At 31.5% G+C, this 19,185-nt stretch overlaps 2 protein-coding genes across 2 annotated transcripts; both read left to right on the top strand.

Moving 5' to 3' along the window:
- Positions 1 to 830: 830 nt before the first annotated feature.
- On the top strand, positions 831 to 4,867 carry LOC132755394 (tumor necrosis factor ligand superfamily member 15-like). The gene is made up of 3 exons (XM_060746262.1): positions 831 to 1,132; positions 2,870 to 3,035; positions 3,553 to 4,867. The coding sequence occupies exons 1-3, from the start codon at positions 935 to 937 to the stop codon at positions 3,993 to 3,995; spliced, it is 807 nt and encodes a 268-aa protein (XP_060602245.1). The 5' UTR covers positions 831 to 934; the 3' UTR covers positions 3,996 to 4,867.
- A 9,443-nt stretch (positions 4,868 to 14,310) lies between these two features.
- Positions 14,311 to 18,621, top strand: LOC132755393 (uncharacterized). Its single transcript, XM_060746261.1, has 5 exons — positions 14,311 to 14,340; positions 15,334 to 15,597; positions 15,820 to 15,856; positions 16,417 to 16,512; positions 17,146 to 18,621. The coding sequence occupies exons 1-5, from the start codon at positions 14,326 to 14,328 to the stop codon at positions 17,550 to 17,552; spliced, it is 819 nt and encodes a 272-aa protein (XP_060602244.1). The 5' UTR covers positions 14,311 to 14,325; the 3' UTR covers positions 17,553 to 18,621.
- The last annotated feature ends 564 nt before the right edge of the window (positions 18,622 to 19,185 follow it).

Below are 19,185 nucleotides of genomic sequence, written 5' to 3'. Positions count from 1 at the left end.
ATAATATGACTTTTGCGGTATTTTATGGTGGCTGATTTGTGCCATTCGTGTTTTCACCCAGCGACCCCGTCAAGTAAAAAGTCCAGATTTAACAATTTATAAAAACTTCGTCCCGGAACCCGTTAATAGGCGTATTTCGCTCCGCGCCCGCCATTTTAACTTGAATTAAACCCGAATTTCCGCTTTGCGGGGACGCAGTGGCAAAAACACGAATGACACAAATCAGCCACCATAGCGTTTAAATATATATCTATATTATTATGTGAAATATATCATTCAATGTTTAAGTTTGTTATTATCTATGCCAAAGCCATTGAATATTCAAATAATGTATTTGTATGAGTTTATAAATAACATTGTAATTGTATTGTGTTTTAAATTCCAATCGATATCAAGGACTTTGGGTCGTTGTCAAAATAGCGGTTAAATAACCTAAACATTTTTAAACAACACATGTTTGACATTTCTCTTTTATTAAAAAAATGTGGATTTCTTTATCAAGAAGACTACTATGATAAAGAACGCAATAAATGACGAAAACTTACGAAACACTTCCCGAAAACTAATCAGTATATATAAGTATGGTATAAATAAGGTGAAGGTTAACAATATCTTATTTAGATTTGTACAAAGTACATCATCTACATACATGTATAATTTATATATATAAACCTTAACATGATAAACAAAAAATATAGTAAATGATATAAAAAGTATTCGCAAGTTTACAAAATCGTTCAGTTTAAGTGACCTACATTTTTGCAGCTAAAAATAAACGTCCGGGTTATTGCTGAGCTCATAAATAAACAGTCTCAGGGCAAAATATTTCATTTCGGATAATTGTGTTGACTGTGCGGGCTGCATAAAATGTAAAGGGATATACTTTTAACTGCGGCATTCCATATCTTTTTTTTTCTTTAAAAAATAGTAAGACATGGGGCCAAGTTTTAAGATTATTACCCTTTGCATGTTGTGCCTTGTTTTGCTGGTCTTAGTAATTGTTTTGGCACTTGTGTGGTCTATGCCGGACTTACCTCCAACTGTGTCAAATAATAAAATTAGTTTACCTGCTGAAAAGGGACATCTAGTTTGCGATGATACACCACAGAGACTTAATGGTTACTTAAATAGGGTAAGTGGAGGGAGTTTAGGTACAGTTAGTAAAGGTATGTTAAAGTTTATAACGCTCTATATTACATTAAAGTTTCTGCAAATGAACTTTAACTTTTGAAGCTGCACGAATTTAAGTTCTGCAAATTAATTTGCAGAGTTAAGTGCTATTTTATGATTCCATTTTATTTTTGTATGTGCACCGAGACGATAATTTCTATTTTTCAATTTATCGATAAACGCATTACAAATGTTATTTGACACAGTATCCTTAAAACTACTTCCAAATGTAATGAAGGCTTAGTACAGGTGTCTCTTGCTTGAATGTTGTCTCACTTCTCTGCCTTGGATATTCATCTTTAAAGAAAATATGAGATTTTGCATAGAAACATGAGTTCGAGGTTAAACTAAAATTAACAGAGACACGTATTGGTGTCCATAATTCTTTAGTGATCTTGATCACGTGACATTCTGTATTATGTTTCAGTCATAAATCAGCATGAATATCGAATCTACGGAAGCCAAAACGTGCCACCTTTGCGTTTACGTTTTTACGCAATAGTCGTTGAATTGCATCATCTAGTATGCATTAATTTGACTTCTTACTCTATTAAGTAAGCCGTGAACATGTATATTAGTTTATGATTTAAGTTATCTATACTTGTAATTATATGTATTGCAGATTAAAATTCAAGCGTACAAGAGGCACTTTTTGAATAGCACTGCTTGGAGTAAAGAATATCGTCTTGAACTTCAACAGCATTGCACAAAGCCTTAACAATTGTTTTAAATTAAGAACATTTTAACAACACTTTATTGCAAAACCAAAAAAGAAACTTTCGCAAAGTATGTGCCAGTTGTTCAAGGGTACCACTTAGATGTACACACTTATATACATGTAGTAGCTTGTAAAACTAGTTTTGTTTGCAAAATCGGTCAGCTAATCCCCGTATAAAACCCCGATATGTTTATTCAAGATATGTTTATTCAACGTAAAAATCGAGTTTCAAAAGGATTGAAAAACTGTACTAACATATCTACATTCAAACTTGGAGAAAGTTTCTTTTTTGTTTCAGTATACGTGTACAGATATATGTTTGTTTTGTACGCTATCATAATTTAGATCTGAATAAATAGTAACTGTTGAAAGTTGATAAAATGTTTAAATGTCCTTCACTAGCTTTATGGTTTTACTGTATCCTTGCCACAAAACATTATTGACATTTCAAAGTTGTTAGTAACATACACAATTATGATTTGTACCTATATATAGATATTACGAATACAAAAGAGATATTGGCTTCTAGATATAATTCATTAACATTTAGAATGTTGTAAGTAAGATACACAAATATAATTTTTATCTATACATTATGTTTTAAGCTATCTATGTTTACAATTATATGCATTGCAGATTAGTTTTCAAATAAAAGCGTTGAACAATATACAAAATGACAAAACATATTTCCCTACATATATTAAAAGGCATTTTAAATATTCATGTTTTGTATTTTCAAACTTTATTGTCTGTATTGAAAATCCGTGGTTTATGCAAACATGGTTCTCCTTTTCATACGTCATAGGAAGCGTAAAACATTGATGATTCTTTAGTGTTCAAAAGAGGGAAATGCATCGCTTTAAAGGAAGAATATGAGTAAATAGCTTTCTAAAATAGCTTTCTAGCAGGAATTCTTAAAATTCTTATGCTTGATTTGAATTGCTTTCTAAAATGTGTATTCAACATACTTGTATATTATAGATAATTTCCGTCAGTTATGACCAAGTTAGAAAAAAAGAAGAAGAGCAGCAACAAAGATTCTTGAAAGAAAACCAAGGTCATCTTATGGCAATTTATGATAGGTACTTTTGGGAAATGAAACCGTCTGCTAAGGTTACCGGAAAAGAACAGCCTGTAAATACAAAAAGTATGTATTTAGAATATAATGACATCAGTATGATCGTTTTTCTTCTTCTGAGGGAGTATTGGTTTTTAAACCCTTTACCTTGTGTTAAAACGTTTAAAATGCGTTCAATATATAATTTAATTTTCAATACTGATTTCTTTGGCTAACAATAAATTGTGGCATTGAATAGATGGTTAAAAACCTTACAATAAATGTCCTTCATAGCTGGTGTCAATATGCAATGACTTCCACAAAAAGGTATACCTTTGCTTAATGAGATATCCTTTATAAAATGCATAACTTATTCGTATTTTATACGTTGTATATCATCAAGTAATGCAGCGTTATCTAAAGTAGTGAATATCATGTTTGTTTAATACAGAGATAAATAGTTGTATATCATGTCCCCCCAACACAACGATTTGAAATTATCATAGCCTTTTATGGACACATTTTAGATAAGAAAAACGAACGCATAACTTGTTTGTTGAACGCAAAGATAACCAAAATACATAACAGAACTAATGAACAATTTCAGATACGAAAGGCGAAGAGATGACGCCGATCCGAGTATGGCGACACGGAAAAGAACTTTTCGACACGAGCGGCTTCTTACGGTACGGAGTACGGTACAGAAATGGCCGTTTGGTAGTTCCCGTATCCGGGACTTATTTCATTTATTCATATGTTGATCTTTTCGAAGAATTTAATGACATTCCTGGAAAACCGAACATTAAAAACGCGACCAAACCTATTGAACATGCATTGTACAAATTCAATATCTTAGACGAAGCTGAAACCGAAATTGTTACAAATATACAGCCCCACGTTGTATCACGAAATAGGTATTACAATTCATACAGTAGCTTTGTATCTTCTCTTGTCAGTCTCAAAGCTGGGGATGAGATTTCTGTGAAGATTTCAGATATTTCATACATAAGATACACGAGGAACAACTACTTTGGCTTAAACCTTATTTAGATGTTTCACTTCTTTGGTTTAAACCAAATTGTGATATATCTTTTCTTTGGCTTAAACCTTGTTTTTACCTCCCCGATATGGAGCGCGTCCTCGTCGCGGTGGAGGGGCAACAGCAATAACAAATTATAAGAAATCTCATCTTAACAACCGAAAGTCTGACTTGATTAATTCAAACTTAACTGAATTTACTGAATTGCAAAATCCTAAAGTCGAAGGTACCTTTCGTCATAAGTCGTGCAACAAAAACGTTTATAAATGAATCATGACTTTCTATATTTGCACCTTTGTCTACATTAGACTTTGACAGACTCTTGTTCTAGATATTGTATTTGATTTTTATTGTACAACTGATGATGTTTGTGTAAAATTCTATGTAATATTTCTTACTGTGATATTTTAATCATAACTCTACAAACTTAACACTGTCATTCTTAACTATTAAGAAAAAAGATAAATGGAATTTAAAGATAATAGCTAACTATTCCATAACAACACCGCACAATCAACATATCTATATGATATTTAATTCTTATCAATATTTGCTGGCTGAGACTCCATTTATTACATCTTATTCTTTAAAGTCGAGTGCTTGTACGAGTTGGTCTAAAGTGTGTATTGATGTTTTGTGCAATTTGATTCTACAAAAATTTATACCATTTTGTTGATAGCCCATTATGAACATATCGTCAAAACATACATGAAATGTATTTGAAATGAAAGATATGGGCTGAGTGTTGTTAATTGTACATTTATGAATTATGTTTTACTGTTTCTTTAGATTAATAAATAACTTTTTACTATCAAAAAATATAAAAAATATATATATATTTATTATAATATATACTTTGAATTAAAAAATCATGTATAATGTATTTGTTCGTTTGTTTGCGTTGGAACTAAAAGCCTTGTTTTCACCTATGTCAGTGTATAAGTATAATAACAAGAAACAAAAATAATATGAATGACACATGGAGAGGCTTTAAATTATACATGCCAATAGACCAACATGTAAAATTATAAAAACCTAATGTCTATCTGCCTTGAATCTTAGTAAAAGTTAAACTCAATATAGAATTTTTACACATTAATTTGCTCTTGGTAAAAGCATTCTTGCTTGCTTACATATGGTTTTCATTTCTGACATCGTGTAGGAATTTCAAACTACAGGATTCGTAGGGTTCTACTTATTTGTTCAATACAATACAATACAAGGTTTTCATAGGAGTTTACTGACAGTAAAAAAGAGTCTTCTCAACCCGAAAAAGAAAGTCAGTAAAACAACAGTATTTTCCCTTTAAACCGACTTGGGAAGTTGCTGAATGCCCCAAATTTAAAATATTTGACAACAACCTGTCGACTCCGAGGTAGCATATATTATTAGAAATTGTTAAGGTATCAGAATTAAATTAAGAATACCACAGGTTAATTGACTATTGTACTTGCGATAATTGTTAAATTAATTTTAATGCCTAATTTAGGCCTGAATACGGGATCAAGTTTTTTTTCAGAATGCTCCTACTTAGTCTTTTCCTACAAGTCCGAGAAAATTGAAATGTTGAAATCCTTCTCGAAAATCATTTTAACGTTCAAAAGCTAAACACGAGTGATGTTTGCATAGTTTTCTGGAAACGGTTTTGAATTTTGAAGTCAGTATTTCTCATTAATATAATATTATATAAGTGGTCCCAGTCGGACACAATTTTGGTAATGCTCCTATTTGAACTAAGAATTTTTACAGCATTTTACTAAAGCATAGGTCATATATAATATATCTGTTAAAGGGTATAAATCTATATCTTATGAAATATTTTTATAAAATTTATCAACAGTAAAATCATATTGTTTCCATTATTATATGGTTGATTCCCGAAATAGTTGTAACATAGGATGTTTCTGTTATTTAATACACATGAATTATGTACGTAAACAGAATAAAAATTTCCGAAACAAAATATTTTTTTGCTATTTTAAGTAGTGTTTATCCGTTCAGCAATGACTTTGTGCATGCGCCACTGCTTTAAGGCAATTTTTGGCCATTTTCAATTCATACAAACATTTTGGAAGTATTCTTTTTTAAAATTCAAACAATAATTAAAGCTATATAGCTTTATACATTTCACTTTAAAGTACAATGGAGTTTTGTGCATGGTATATTTTAAAAAAAGGTTTGATAAAAACGAAATGGAAAGTTTTCATTAGCTTATTCAATGCGCGTGACCTAATGGTGGCAATTATGAACACAAAGAAGAAGAATTCGATGCAATTGAGTAAAAATTTTAAAATTAACAAGCAATTATCATAGTATTGCAAGCAATCCATAAGTCCCCTACCGGTTAGAACCCCAGCAACATTCTGAAGGGCCATTGGCAATTCACTTATGTTTCTATTTTAAGTAAATTTGTTGAAAAAGTTCTTTAAAAGTGATCACAGGAAACAGTTTTTATGTACAGACAGACGGACTGAAGGACACTCTACAGTTATTTTTTAAACATCCCTGTTATCAAAATATAACATTTTTAAAAGCAAAATTTTTAAAAAGGAGATAACTCTTGAAATAAAGATGCAAGATGTCATACCTGATGTGAGTGTAACAAAGAACAATTAGTAATGAACGTATGAATAAAGAATGATTATTTTTAATTTGAAGTAAATGAAAGTTAAAAGAACGAATAAGAAAAATTAAAAGTTTAAGGAGGAGATAACTTTGGAAATATGGATGCTAGATTTATAAACCTTGTCATATTATTATGATGTTGGAATTTGAAGAAAATCCTATCATGATTGAAGAAGTTGAAGTAAAAATTACCAATTTCTCGAAAAAAAGTCTAAGTTCAAAAGGGGCCTTATTCTGGAAATAGTCTTGCTAGAGTATTGAACTTTCTCACAAATGTTAAGTGATAATAAGAAACATATATATGAAGTTTGAAGTAGATACATTCAGAACAAAAGAAGTTATTAAAGAAAAAACAATATTTTTTTAAGTTCAAGGGAGGTAATTCTAATAAATTTTGTGCTAGAGTTGTAAACTTTGTCACATATGATGTGGTTGATGACTAGCAACTTATATTTAAAGTTTGAAGATAATACCTTAAGAAATAAAGAACTTATAGTGAAAAAACTTAAAAAACTAGAATCAGAAATCTTGAAATTCAGTCCATTTGTTGCCATAGCAACCAGAATTTTCAACATAGGAAGATAAGAAGAGAATGTGCATAATTTCCAGACTGCCATCTACCCATATGTCAAGTTTCATAAAAATATTTTCAGTACTTTTTGCGTTATCACTGGATCCAGGTTTTGTGTAAAATTTGCCATATTTTCAGTCTATTTGTTGCCATAGCAACCAGAATTTTCAGGACGAGAAAAAAAAGAAAAAGACGTGCATAATCTTCATACTGCCATCTATCCATATATCAAGTTTCATAAAAATATTTTCAGTACTTTTTGCGTTATCGCGGGATCCAGGTTACGGTAAAATTTGCCATATTTTCAGTCGATTTGTTGCTATAACAACCAGAATTCTCAACATAGGAAGAAAAGAAAAAGACGTGCATAATCTCCATACTGCCAAACATCCATATATCAAGTTTCATAAAAATATTTTCAGTACTTTTTGCGTTATCGCGGGATCCAGTTTTGTGGACGGACGGACTGACGGACGGACAGACGGACGGACGGACGGACTGACAGACAGACGGACGGAGGGTAAACCTAAAGTCCTCTCCGGTAAATCGGTAGGGGACTAATAAACATAAACTGCTCACAAATAGCATATTTCAGATTGAATGCAATGTTTTAACCTGTTTGGAATACATTTTTACCAATTACAAGCAGCTAAACGTATGTTTACTCGTGGTAATTTTGGAAATTTCCGTGGCACAAAACATGTCGACCTCGCAATTTTAAGGTAAATGTTCATGTTTGATATTTCATTAATTGTGAATAGATACAGATGGCTCAATATTTTAACGGTTACTGAAAGATATATCTTTTGTGTTATGTTTGCACGTTTAAGTATGAAATATGTCTTATATTTAAAAAAAAGGCGAGAGGTAATTTTGTGATTTTGACCGTGTCGGGTGAATTCGCTACGCCGAGTACCTTGTATATATTTTATATAGTAAACGAGTCCTTGTTATGAATTTTGTTCTTGATGATTTGGGGGTGATTATTTTATGATAATTTGATCATTATTGGCATGCAAAATATGTCGTACGCCTGTGATCCGAAAAACGTAGTTCAGTATTAAAAGTGAGCGGGATTATGATGGCATTTAAACTACGCAGTGTTAAATTTTTTTCTAGCACTGGCAGTGGACACAGTAGATAGGTCTGTATTATATGCAAAAAATCTTTGATCCGATGTCAGATCCGATTTTTAAAAATATATTTATAATGTAAAAATTTGTAATGTCATGATAATAATAAAAAATAATAATAAAAGTGTAAAAATAATAAAAGTGTATGCATTGTATCTTCTCATTTAAAAGAAAGTCCAGAAAAATAATTGTACAATGAATATGAAATCCTGTAAACGTCTTGTCTAATTTTCTATCTGACCAAACTTTTTAATGAGACCAACCGCTATTTAGACCAGATAAGCGATGTCCATTCAGTGGCCTCATTAGCGAGTTTTTACTGTATAATATTTGTTTTCTGAATTTGAAGATGGTTGGGTACTTTACATTAAACAGAGAAAATATTGTGTAGAGGAAAGACATTGCTCAGATCTGTCATGGAGACCTGATTTTGATTCATGTTACTGCGTGATCAGTATCACAATACTGAATAATCGGGTCGTTTATTATATAATCGTTAAAGCCTTTAAACTATATAGTCACACTTGGGATATGTTGCCTGCTTTTTAAATTTGTCTTCTGACGTCTTGTCTGTGATATGCAGGCTTAATATGAACACATCTGCGGATGTTTCAATATTCAAATTTTACTATTTCATATTTAAATGTTGAATTCTGCTTAAGCCGGTGCTACAGGGCGTGGACTGTAGTATTGCACTTCACAGTACCGTCCAAGAACAGCCTGTATCATTTTAAATTTTGTCGTTTTGGGCTTTCTTTAGGGATTCTCATTTTCTCTATTTTAATAACTTCAGAAAATTTCAAAATTTCATTTTGTTTAGTTCCGCCCATTGTTTTCTCGTTTAGGGCACACGCGTTCTTTTACTTGGGGATCATACGCCGCTTTTCATGGAATGACACTAGTGTCACATTTAAGGTTCCATGATAACCGCCGTATGAACACATCTGTGGATGTTTTTAAATTCAAAATTTCACCATTTTGTGTTGAAATGTTGAATTGTGCTTAAGCAGGTGTTAGGGGCGTGGACGACACCTTTTACTTTCCAGTACCGTCCATGAACGCCGAACCTACAACATTTTACAATTTTGCCGTGTTGGCTTTCTTCAAAGGATTATGTTTTTCACTATTTCGATCTTGAAATCCTAACTTTGTTTAAATGGGAAATAAATATGAAGATATCGGTATGGGTCAACCAAAAACATGCAAATATTGCTATCATCAATGAATAATGAATATTACAAGTGAAATAAAATCACAAACAAATTATCACAATTGTTTATCTTTATCAGTTTTAACATAGCGGTATCTTTGAAATTATATCACTTTCAATAAACTATAAAATTATTTTTTATATATTTTTCGTATTTGTTTAACAAACAACTTTGAAATTTTATAGTTTATAATAGTTTACCATATATAAGACTTTTAATTTATCTTTAAATAATATATTTTGATATAATTTGTTTTAAATGACCAATATACTATTGTTCTTGCATTTTAAATACCTGGAAAAAAGTTATCCTCGGAAGCATTAAAAAGCAGCAAAATTACATCAAAATTGCAGACTCGGTTTGACTGAGGCTGTACATGAGAGATGGTGAAAAAGTGCAACATCCCTCACACCACCTAGCACCGGCTTGAGCGGGACTCATTTCTCAACACTTAATAGTTTTGGTATCAATGATCTCAAAGGACCAGAAAAATATAACATCACTGAAGTGAACTACGGGGCACATTTTTACGGCTGCCACAACACTTGACACCTGTTGTTGTGATGTATAAATATCTGGAACAATATTGCATTTGAGAAAAATGCTATGCCACCGCATTAATACAACACTAAATAGTAGTGTATGAACATATTTCTTTTTGTTTCTATACAATTGAAGATTGTCATAATGTATAGATCCCCGACCTATCTAATTCTTTTTATCAGATTAGTGGTTAAATCTATTATTAATCCAATAAAAGATCAGAGTAGGAATATATCAATGCACTCAAGTCTAGTGAATGTGGTGGTAAAGGTCATATTTTACACAGCCTAATTGTCATGACTACATCAAAGAACAACACAGTAAGACACTTTGTCAAAATCTAGGTTAGCTGATATTAAAGTTCACTTTACATCTTAATCAGTGCACATGGTTCAAAGTTCATAGCTGTACATCAAAGGACAAGAAAGTAAGTCACATCATCAAAATCTAGGTCACCTGATATCAAAGTTCAATTTGACAACTAAAACTGTGCACATGGTCAAAATTTCATTGCTGTACATCAAAGGACAAGAAAGTAGGTCACTGTCCCCTTGACCCAAGGGTTTAATTCAAAGCAGTCTTGATACCAGTCCACCAAACAACATTTCAAGTCAAATATCTAAGCTGTAGCTTTCTCCCATTCAGAAAATATTTGTTTTATTTTCTGTTTTTACCATGTGTACATAATGAGAATCACTGAACCCGGGCAGGGCCAATTTTGACACCAGAGTAAAAATTTGAACAACTTTGGTAGAGGACCTATAGATGATATATTATAGCAAAAATCAAAGCTCTATGCCTTGTACCTTCAGACAAAAGGATTTTTTTGGGCTATAATTTGAACAATCTTGGTAGAGGTCTACCAGACAATGCCTTATGCAAAATATCTAAGCTCTAGGCCTTTTGGGTCTTTACAAGAAGGTATTTTAAGTTTTTACTATATGTAAGGCTGATTTTGACCCCAGGGCTATAATTTGAACAATTGCCTTCAATCGGACATATAACAATTTTATTCACAAGTAATTTGAGAAAACAATACCAGAAGCAAATAAAATATATTAAACATCATTGCAAAATTATAAAATTAATCAAAATCATATAATTATAAATTTGTGTATGACAACTCACCCCCTAAACAAAACAAAATAGACTCAACCAAAACAAGCGTCTGCTTTTTTACTTAATTATGTACTTGCATGACGATGATTTGCAAACCAAATTGAAGAGATAAACCTATTGTAAATAAAGTTTTCTTTTAAAAGGAAAGGCTTACCCAGTTGTGCCAGCATCCCATCCTTTTAAAAATGTTTGTTTTTTTTTTAAAAAAAAAAAACAAACCTTAAATCAACTCTTTATTATAAAGAAATAATTAAAAAAAAAATAAATTGACCTTATATACCAGTAAAAAAACAAGGCACTTATGTTTTTACAGGTAAAGAGCGTCAATTTATTATCACTATTTTTTAATTATTTGTATATCATAAAGGGTTTATTTAGGATTTTTTTTTTGAAATAAAGTTTCACTTTGAAAGGGGTAGGTAGGGTAACCCCAAGACCCATTTGTGCCACCAGTGTTATGCATGCAAATTTGAACAAAAGAAGGACCAGAAGTCTACTGATTATAACTGAACTGAAATATGCTGACGATAACAGTAACAACTTTTTTTTTTGTAAAAAACGAATATTTTTTTGTCAAAAACGATTTGAAATCTATTCTCTATTGTGTAAAACTAATGAAGAAAATAATCAATCGTAAAAATACTAACATTGGCTCTTCCACGTGGAGGGTATAAAAATATCTATCTATCCTAATGAATGGAAACAAGTGTGCACATTTCATTTTTCACTTCTTTTTGCAGAAAGAGTCATTCGTTTTGGCAGTTGCTAATTTAATTTAAATAGCAGCTTTATATGCAAGTAAATGCACTAAAAGACTTCGTTACGTGGTACCAATTAATATGCATGTATCAACTATGTTACACTTAAAATATGTCACTTGTCTATTGATCACAGATATAACGACAACACAGGATGCCCTATCTGTAGATCAGCACGTTTCAAGGTTAATGATATGCATGGGCTATTTCTAAATTACATTAAACTCCATGTTAGAATTGCGTTGAAATATAAGACACAGTAGATCTAAATATAACTCGATCGCAGACAAATGTGAAAGAGCTATGCAATCTGTGTGACTCGGTCACGATCCTTTGGTAAGAAGGACCGTCCTTTGGAGACTGTATACTTCAACAGTAGCCATTCTCTATTGTATAAAACTAATAAAAACAAAATAAATCATAAAAGAAACTAGCTTTTGCGTCTTGAAACGGAACATTTTCGTTTATAATTTATTTCTTCCTTCTACTTACGCTTTAAACCGATAAATCAAGTAACAAGTTTGCTTCTTAAAAAAAGAAGCATGCAAGAGGTCTTTTTACAGCTGTTGAAGATTTATTTAATCGTAAAGTAAGAACTTCTAATTAGTTGATGGCATCTGCAAAAAAAGGCAACATATCGGCTATTTCCGTCAGTCTCTCAGATTAGGAATAATTAATCGGCGAGGTGTTCCGGAGTTAAAAAAGCAGCAAAATTTTCATACACGGTTCATTAGGTCATAAAATAGTTTCTTGCGGAATTAACAACAGTTACATTAAAATTGATGTCTGCGAATGTTTTAATTCATGCATTCCATATGGAATTTACGTTCTAAATGTATACTCTGTCGACTGTTTTGCGAAGTTTTTTTAACGGACTATAACACAGTGCATATCAATATGGGTGCCCTCTTTGCGAAATCTACTCAAACGGTACCACTTGCACATGCACAGGCTGTTCTTTGCTAAAACCAAACCAGCAATGGATAAAAATCCAACTAATGCTACTTCAAATGACGAAAGGAGGTATGTCATGTGGAAAATATGTATACCACGGAACACTAGAATGTTTTATCTTCGATTGTTTATTGCAGTGTGTCCATTTTCAATTATTGCAACACATCTACATCTATATGTTACTCCCGAACAATCAATTCTGATTATGATTGGGAAGCGCTTGTCAGGAAAACTGTGTTAAAAGTATAAGGCGCATACTAAAAGATAACGTTCACAGATAAAAAGGTGCAGGATAAAGGAAAAAGTGCAATATTAAAAGCATACTGGGGTTGGGGACTAGAAGGTGACTGTCGCCAGCCTATCCTTGAAGGCATCTAGGCTGAGACTGGATTTGACCTGATATGGAAGACTATTTCAATACATGAGAGTTCTAGGAAAGTAGAAATTAAGATGATATTGGGTACAGGACTGGGGGATCAGGAAGTTCAGATTTCTAGTAGGGGTCAGATGGTTATGGTCAACATATACAAGTTTGTATTGGATTTTATAGAACATTACAAGAGAGGACTGGAGTCTGCGGCTTTCTAGGGAAGGCCACCAAAGTTCATTAAGCACTTGGGTTACACTACTGTGGAAGTTATAGTTTTTACAAACATATCTAAACCATAATTTTGCTTATGTGGATTGTTGGCTGAATGGTACTATTTGTTTCTTACCAAAAATTAATGGGAAAACATTTTTCATTAGAATGTTATTGCATATTATTTAAAGGTTAAAGAGCCCTCATAACATCCTAGCTTGAGTTCAGAAAATTGGCCATAACTTGAAATCCGTACGGTAAACTTTGTTCAAATTTTGCATACAGGTGTACTTTAAGGTATACATCTGACCTATGATGTCAATTTTTTAGTTCCTGATAGTACCCATTAGGGTCCTAATACCTTAATACCAATATAATATGTGCTACATAATTATAACCTCCTTTCAGTGTAATATTTAGATAAAAATGTTAAAAAGTTTTAGCTAAATAAAACTTTCAACAATAATTATTCTATTGTATGGTAATTGTTTCTATCATTTAAACGCGTAGTTTGACGGAAAGAGCCGAACATTTACGATTTGGATTTTTTGCGTATGATTTAAGCGTCTGACATAAATAAATTATCAAGGTTTCAAGTTTTGTTTTGAATAAAGTTTAACATAATCGAGGTTTTATTTTTCTTTTCGATGCGCAGTAAGATAAAGTAATCAAAAATGATGACCAATATTCGAGGTGAAAATATAAAGGAAATAAAAATTGCACTTAAGGTAATATTTCTGTTATTAAATTATGCTTTCTTTTTAAAACGAAATGAAGTAGTTTTAAAGTACATAAGCCTAAGTTCAGGTCTACTGAATTTATTTCTTGTTTGAAAGGCGGTAGTTATATGTGGTTTAAAAATGTAAGTTGATGTGTTTTAACATACACGATTTCTGACTCATCAGGCAGTTTTGTTGTTCTTTACCTGTTCTTTAAATACATTGTATGTTTTCATTATTATCGTTTGCAATGTATTGTATATTATATTGTTTTTCCATAGTTTTATATCTGAAACTAGCTTATCAAATATCAAAATTGACATTATAGATGATAAAAAGAAGTTTATCGGCAATATAATCTACTTTGTTAACGACTAGGTTACATTAAAAATTTTGTTATTAGTCTCAATATTTCGACTGCAAGACCGACCGATTTTATAATCTGATTTTTCATAAGCGATCATCGTCTATATAATAAAAAGCCCTAAAGCGCACAATTTGTTGGGCTCATTTGTTATCGACTAGGTTACATTCAGGAAGTTTACTTTTTTTATGTTTATACTTCTCACAGTTCTCTCCCCTGTTTTATTGATTTTGTAGTATTATTTTGAGTTCAACTTCCCGCATCGGTGTAAGAGCTGAAAATTGCATTGCATTGAGAATTTTTTTTTAATTCATCCATGTAATTATTTACATTTTTAGACACTAGAAAGTAGTTTCATTTTTAAGAAACGGGATAGGGCTGTACGCAGGTAGTTCTGGCTTCCAAAACTTGAAAAGCCGCTTTATATTTTTGTTGACATAAAAAGCGTCAGACTCGATCGTTACCAAACCTTACAAAAATAATAAGCACACGCGCAACAAAGAAAAATCTTGAGCACTTATGGATTAAAGAAAATGTTTAAATCCTTACATATCATTTTAAATAATGCAAAAATAATATAGCAAACTTTTTTGTCTTTTCAATACAGCAGATCGGCGTGCATTGTATCTTTTCAAATCGACAGCCAAATTTATATAAGTATAATTAATGTAACGACCACCTGTAACTGAAAATACACGAAAACATTAAAACATACTTTTTTAAAAAAGGATTGAAAAAGATATATAAAGATACTTTCATTGACTGATTTCAGAGATGGGTTTTCATAATATGTATCATGCTTGTTATTGTGGAGTTGGTTGTTCTGCTATTTCTTGTTGCAATCTGGCGCCTTCAAAGAGATAATCAGTTGGCACCTACACAAAAGCAAATGTGTTACCCACAAGTCAAGTTAATATTAGACCTAGATGACAATACAGCTTGTCCGGTGGGACTTGTGTCTAAATTTGATGAAACAAAAAAAGAAACAACCTGTTGTGGAAAACTGAGTGAAGTTTTAAATTCGGTCTTGAATAAGGTATTCATTGATTTAGAAATGTTTACCATACTTATTTTATTAGATCTATACTACACTTGTACACATAAATACATAATTATATACACAAGTCTTATAAATTTGTATATGTACATGTAATAGTGTAAATGTAAAAAGAGCCTCACGGTAAAATATTGTGCTAAAATGTAAAATACAGGTATATTTTATCAAACGTTTTGCTTTAAGATAAGTGTTATATTCCAGAGTGTGTTTGACAGATATAACAGCAAAATAAATCCAGGTGAGTATATTTACATTGTCAATTTAATGTATACAAAAAAGCACATATCCTGTCAAATATTTCTTTTAATGATAAGTAGAAAATTATATTTCGATTATATTTTTATTTGCATGCAAGCAAGTGAAAATAATGTTCTGATTAAAATGAAAGTTGTGTCTTATCTCGATAATTGATAGATCGATATAGTTTGTCTGGTCTCTTGAATGTAAAACCGGCTTACTGTACTTGATAGCGTAGTACATCCTTTTATTTCTTGTACATCAGACATGATTATCTACTGTTAACACCGGTGCTAGAAATACTTGTCTTAGACAAGTCGGGTTTTTGTAATTTCATCAGAAATATGACTTAATTGATATGCAGGAAAAAGAATCAAACAGCGGCTGTCCTCATAGACGGGAATATCTAGCACTCGGGTAACTGTTTAGCGTACACGGTTACCCTCGAGCTAGATATTCCGGCCGGTACCGGCTGTCGGTGTAAGATCTTTATAATCAATGATTACTAATTATAACATATCATTGAAATTGCTTTCTTCATTTCTTTATCCGATGAAACAGAAATAAGAACATATAACCCAGAGGCGTTTAACTGTAAGGCAGCAAATCAAGATATGTCTGTAACAAGACTAACTTTGGCACAAGACAAGAAATCAGGTAATTCCTTGCTTTATATCAAATGTTTAGGAAAAAATATGTCGATCGGATAGCAAATTTATCAACACAATAATGTTTATAATAGATACAAACACAAAAAAGGAGACTTTGTATTGTGTTAGGCGAACAATATCTATTGTTGATAAAGTTATAATGTCTATTTGACAATATTTCATCACGTTTAGATCTACATAACAAAAAAATTAACATATGCTAAGCCATATACACTTAAAAACTTGCAATTAGAAATTTTTTAAACTTTGTGTGAAGTGACCTATTAATTATGTACGATATATCTGCTACTATATAACAATTCAGCATATAAAACTGGTGATTTTTAATTTTCATAAGCATTCTTTTGAATATAAACTTCCCGACAAGAAATGTAATCTCGGACTCCTGTGTTACAGACACAATGATACCCTCAACGATAATATGATGTAGTCCCTATTAATGAAATATAACATTATGCAATGTTTAATAGACCTACATGTACATTCGTTTGCTTTATCAAAGGGATACAGCTGTCTTTGAAAAACATTTTATCTTTACAGAATTTACTATTTCGTGAATGTTTTCGATAGAATTGTTAGTGGTAAGAAGTTATGTAATTAATATCTCTTTTCATTGCAGTTCCTGTAGATTCGTCTCATAAATTGTATTGGGAAAGTGACCCTGCGTTGCCTAAACTTTCGGGATTAAGGTATTCGGTAGAAGATGGTCAAGTGTTTGTTGAGGAAACTGAAATTTACCATATTTTGTTACAGCTAAAATTAAATATGAGCAAAACAACGGGTGTATTGGATGAAAAAATAAGGCATAAAGTACATTTTATATCTGATAGCGGTGCGTCAGCAGTTCTGTTGGAAGATGTGACGTCACCATGTACAATGACGTCAGGTTCTGGAACAGAGAAAGCCAGCGTTGTTGAAGCTGTGTTTCGGCTTAAATATGGCGATCGGCTATATGTGAGTACAACCCATCCTGAAAGTATCGTGACTGATCCACAAAATAATCATTTTAGTATATACAGAGTTTAAGTGTCCATGGTCCTATATTGGATAAATGTTTCATCTGTGATACATATTAAGAGTAGATCTACTAAATCTAATTTATGCTCATTGTAAATCATCATAAAGACGACAAATATACAATGAAATTGTGAAGTGACCTTTAAATTATGTACAATATATCTGCTGCCTTAAATTAACTGAACATATAAAACTGATGACTTTTAATTTTCATAAAATACTGATAGAGTATGTAATGCATACAAATCTAAACAAAATTAAGTGATTGTATTTTCGTTGATCAAAAGTGGAAGTAGAATATTGATCACTGTTGATGAAACAATTATTAGATCTACATCAATTATTTACATATACATTGTTCCTTTATAAATCATAACAATAATTTAATAAAAATGAATAAAAAGCAAAGACAAAGTAACGATTTCTGGCTTATGCAATGTAAGTGCCAGGTTATAAACAGTTGAGAGAAATCTGTGTCTTTTGACAGAAAAACAAATTCTTGGATCATTAAAAAAAAGATCTAAGTTCAATTTGGCTGGCATGGAAAATCAAGCAAAGCAAGTTGAAAAGCAATCTAAACTTGAGGCCTGAATATAGACAGCCGCGAAATTTGTAGTAGCTGGTAAAGCAAAAGATGGAAGTGACCGGAGACTACGAAATAACATTAAGTAGCAAAGGAGAATGCGGAATCTATAGATCACCCGACAAAGCGATTGTGGCCATATTTACATTTTTGTATATAAGAATGCAGTGGAAAATTAAGTGCTTGTATCAATAGGCATAATGTAGTTGTAACTTTAAAAAACAGTTTGTATCTATTGTCAATATGTTTTAGATCTACATCTACTATAAATTAAGACTGACTAATTTGATCTTAAGAGAACATACTGGCATTTATTCTAGAATAAAAATGTTTGGAATAAAAAGTTATTGTTTACACTGGAACACTTCGAAGGGATATTGAACAGATTATTTCATGGTAATATTATATGGAGTAAAGGAAAATATTCGAAAATAAAATATTCTAGTGTATAAATCTGAATGACTTTAAAAACTGAAATAGTAAAATTAAGTTGAATACCAAAGTTTCCAGATTCGATATAGTACAATATATATAACCATCGGACGTAGAACATTACAATTATACCCTAACAAACTCACGCGAATATATAAATACCCCATATAAAGACCTTATCTTGAATTGATTATTTTATTCTTAACTGAAGACAAAAATACATGTTGTTCTGAAAAACGATTCTTTTACATGACGCAATTGAAGGATGGATTGCCTATTTCATAATACGGATCAGCATCTTAATTCTTTCAATATTTGTTCATGTTAACCTAAATCTTTTCGCTTTTTGTACCAAAATTATATATACCTTATGATTTATTAACCTTTATTCATGTAGAATAATGAAATTTATTATATACCTATATAATATTTTTTTAAATATTTATCGCATGTTTTCTTATAACATTTATTGCATGCACATTTATTACAAGTACGACCCGACAGAAAGAAACCCGTATCACACTCGAGTGTGATCCGGATTGACGTTGCTAGCCTTAAACCAAGTACGTCATGGTTGAATATATAAAATAAACAACTAAAGGGTAATTATAGGAGAAACTGGATCTA

Source organism: Ruditapes philippinarum, unplaced genomic scaffold, assembly GCF_026571515.1.
Source record: "Ruditapes philippinarum isolate M1 unplaced genomic scaffold, ASM2657151v2 ctg3322_1_1_1_1, whole genome shotgun sequence".
Lineage (NCBI taxonomy): Eukaryota > Metazoa > Mollusca > Bivalvia > Venerida > Veneridae > Ruditapes > Ruditapes philippinarum.
This window is presented reverse-complemented; position numbering and strand designations above follow the sequence as displayed.

Coding starts and splice junctions, on each gene's coding strand:
- LOC132755394 (XM_060746262.1), top strand. CDS start 935: ATGGGGCCAAGTTTTAAGATTATTACCCTTTGCATGTTGTGCCTTGTT. Junction 1,133..2,869: donor TTAATGGTTACTTAAATAGG/GTAAGTGGAGGG, acceptor TGTATATTATAG/ATAATTTCCGTCAGTTATGA. Junction 3,036..3,552: donor ACAGCCTGTAAATACAAAAA/GTATGTATTTAG, acceptor GAACAATTTCAG/ATACGAAAGGCGAAGAGATG.
- LOC132755393 (XM_060746261.1), top strand. Junction 15,598..15,819: donor TAAATTCGGTCTTGAATAAG/GTATTCATTGAT, acceptor GTTATATTCCAG/AGTGTGTTTGACAGATATAA. Junction 16,513..17,145: donor GGCACAAGACAAGAAATCAG/GTAATTCCTTGC, acceptor TTTTCATTGCAG/TTCCTGTAGATTCGTCTCAT.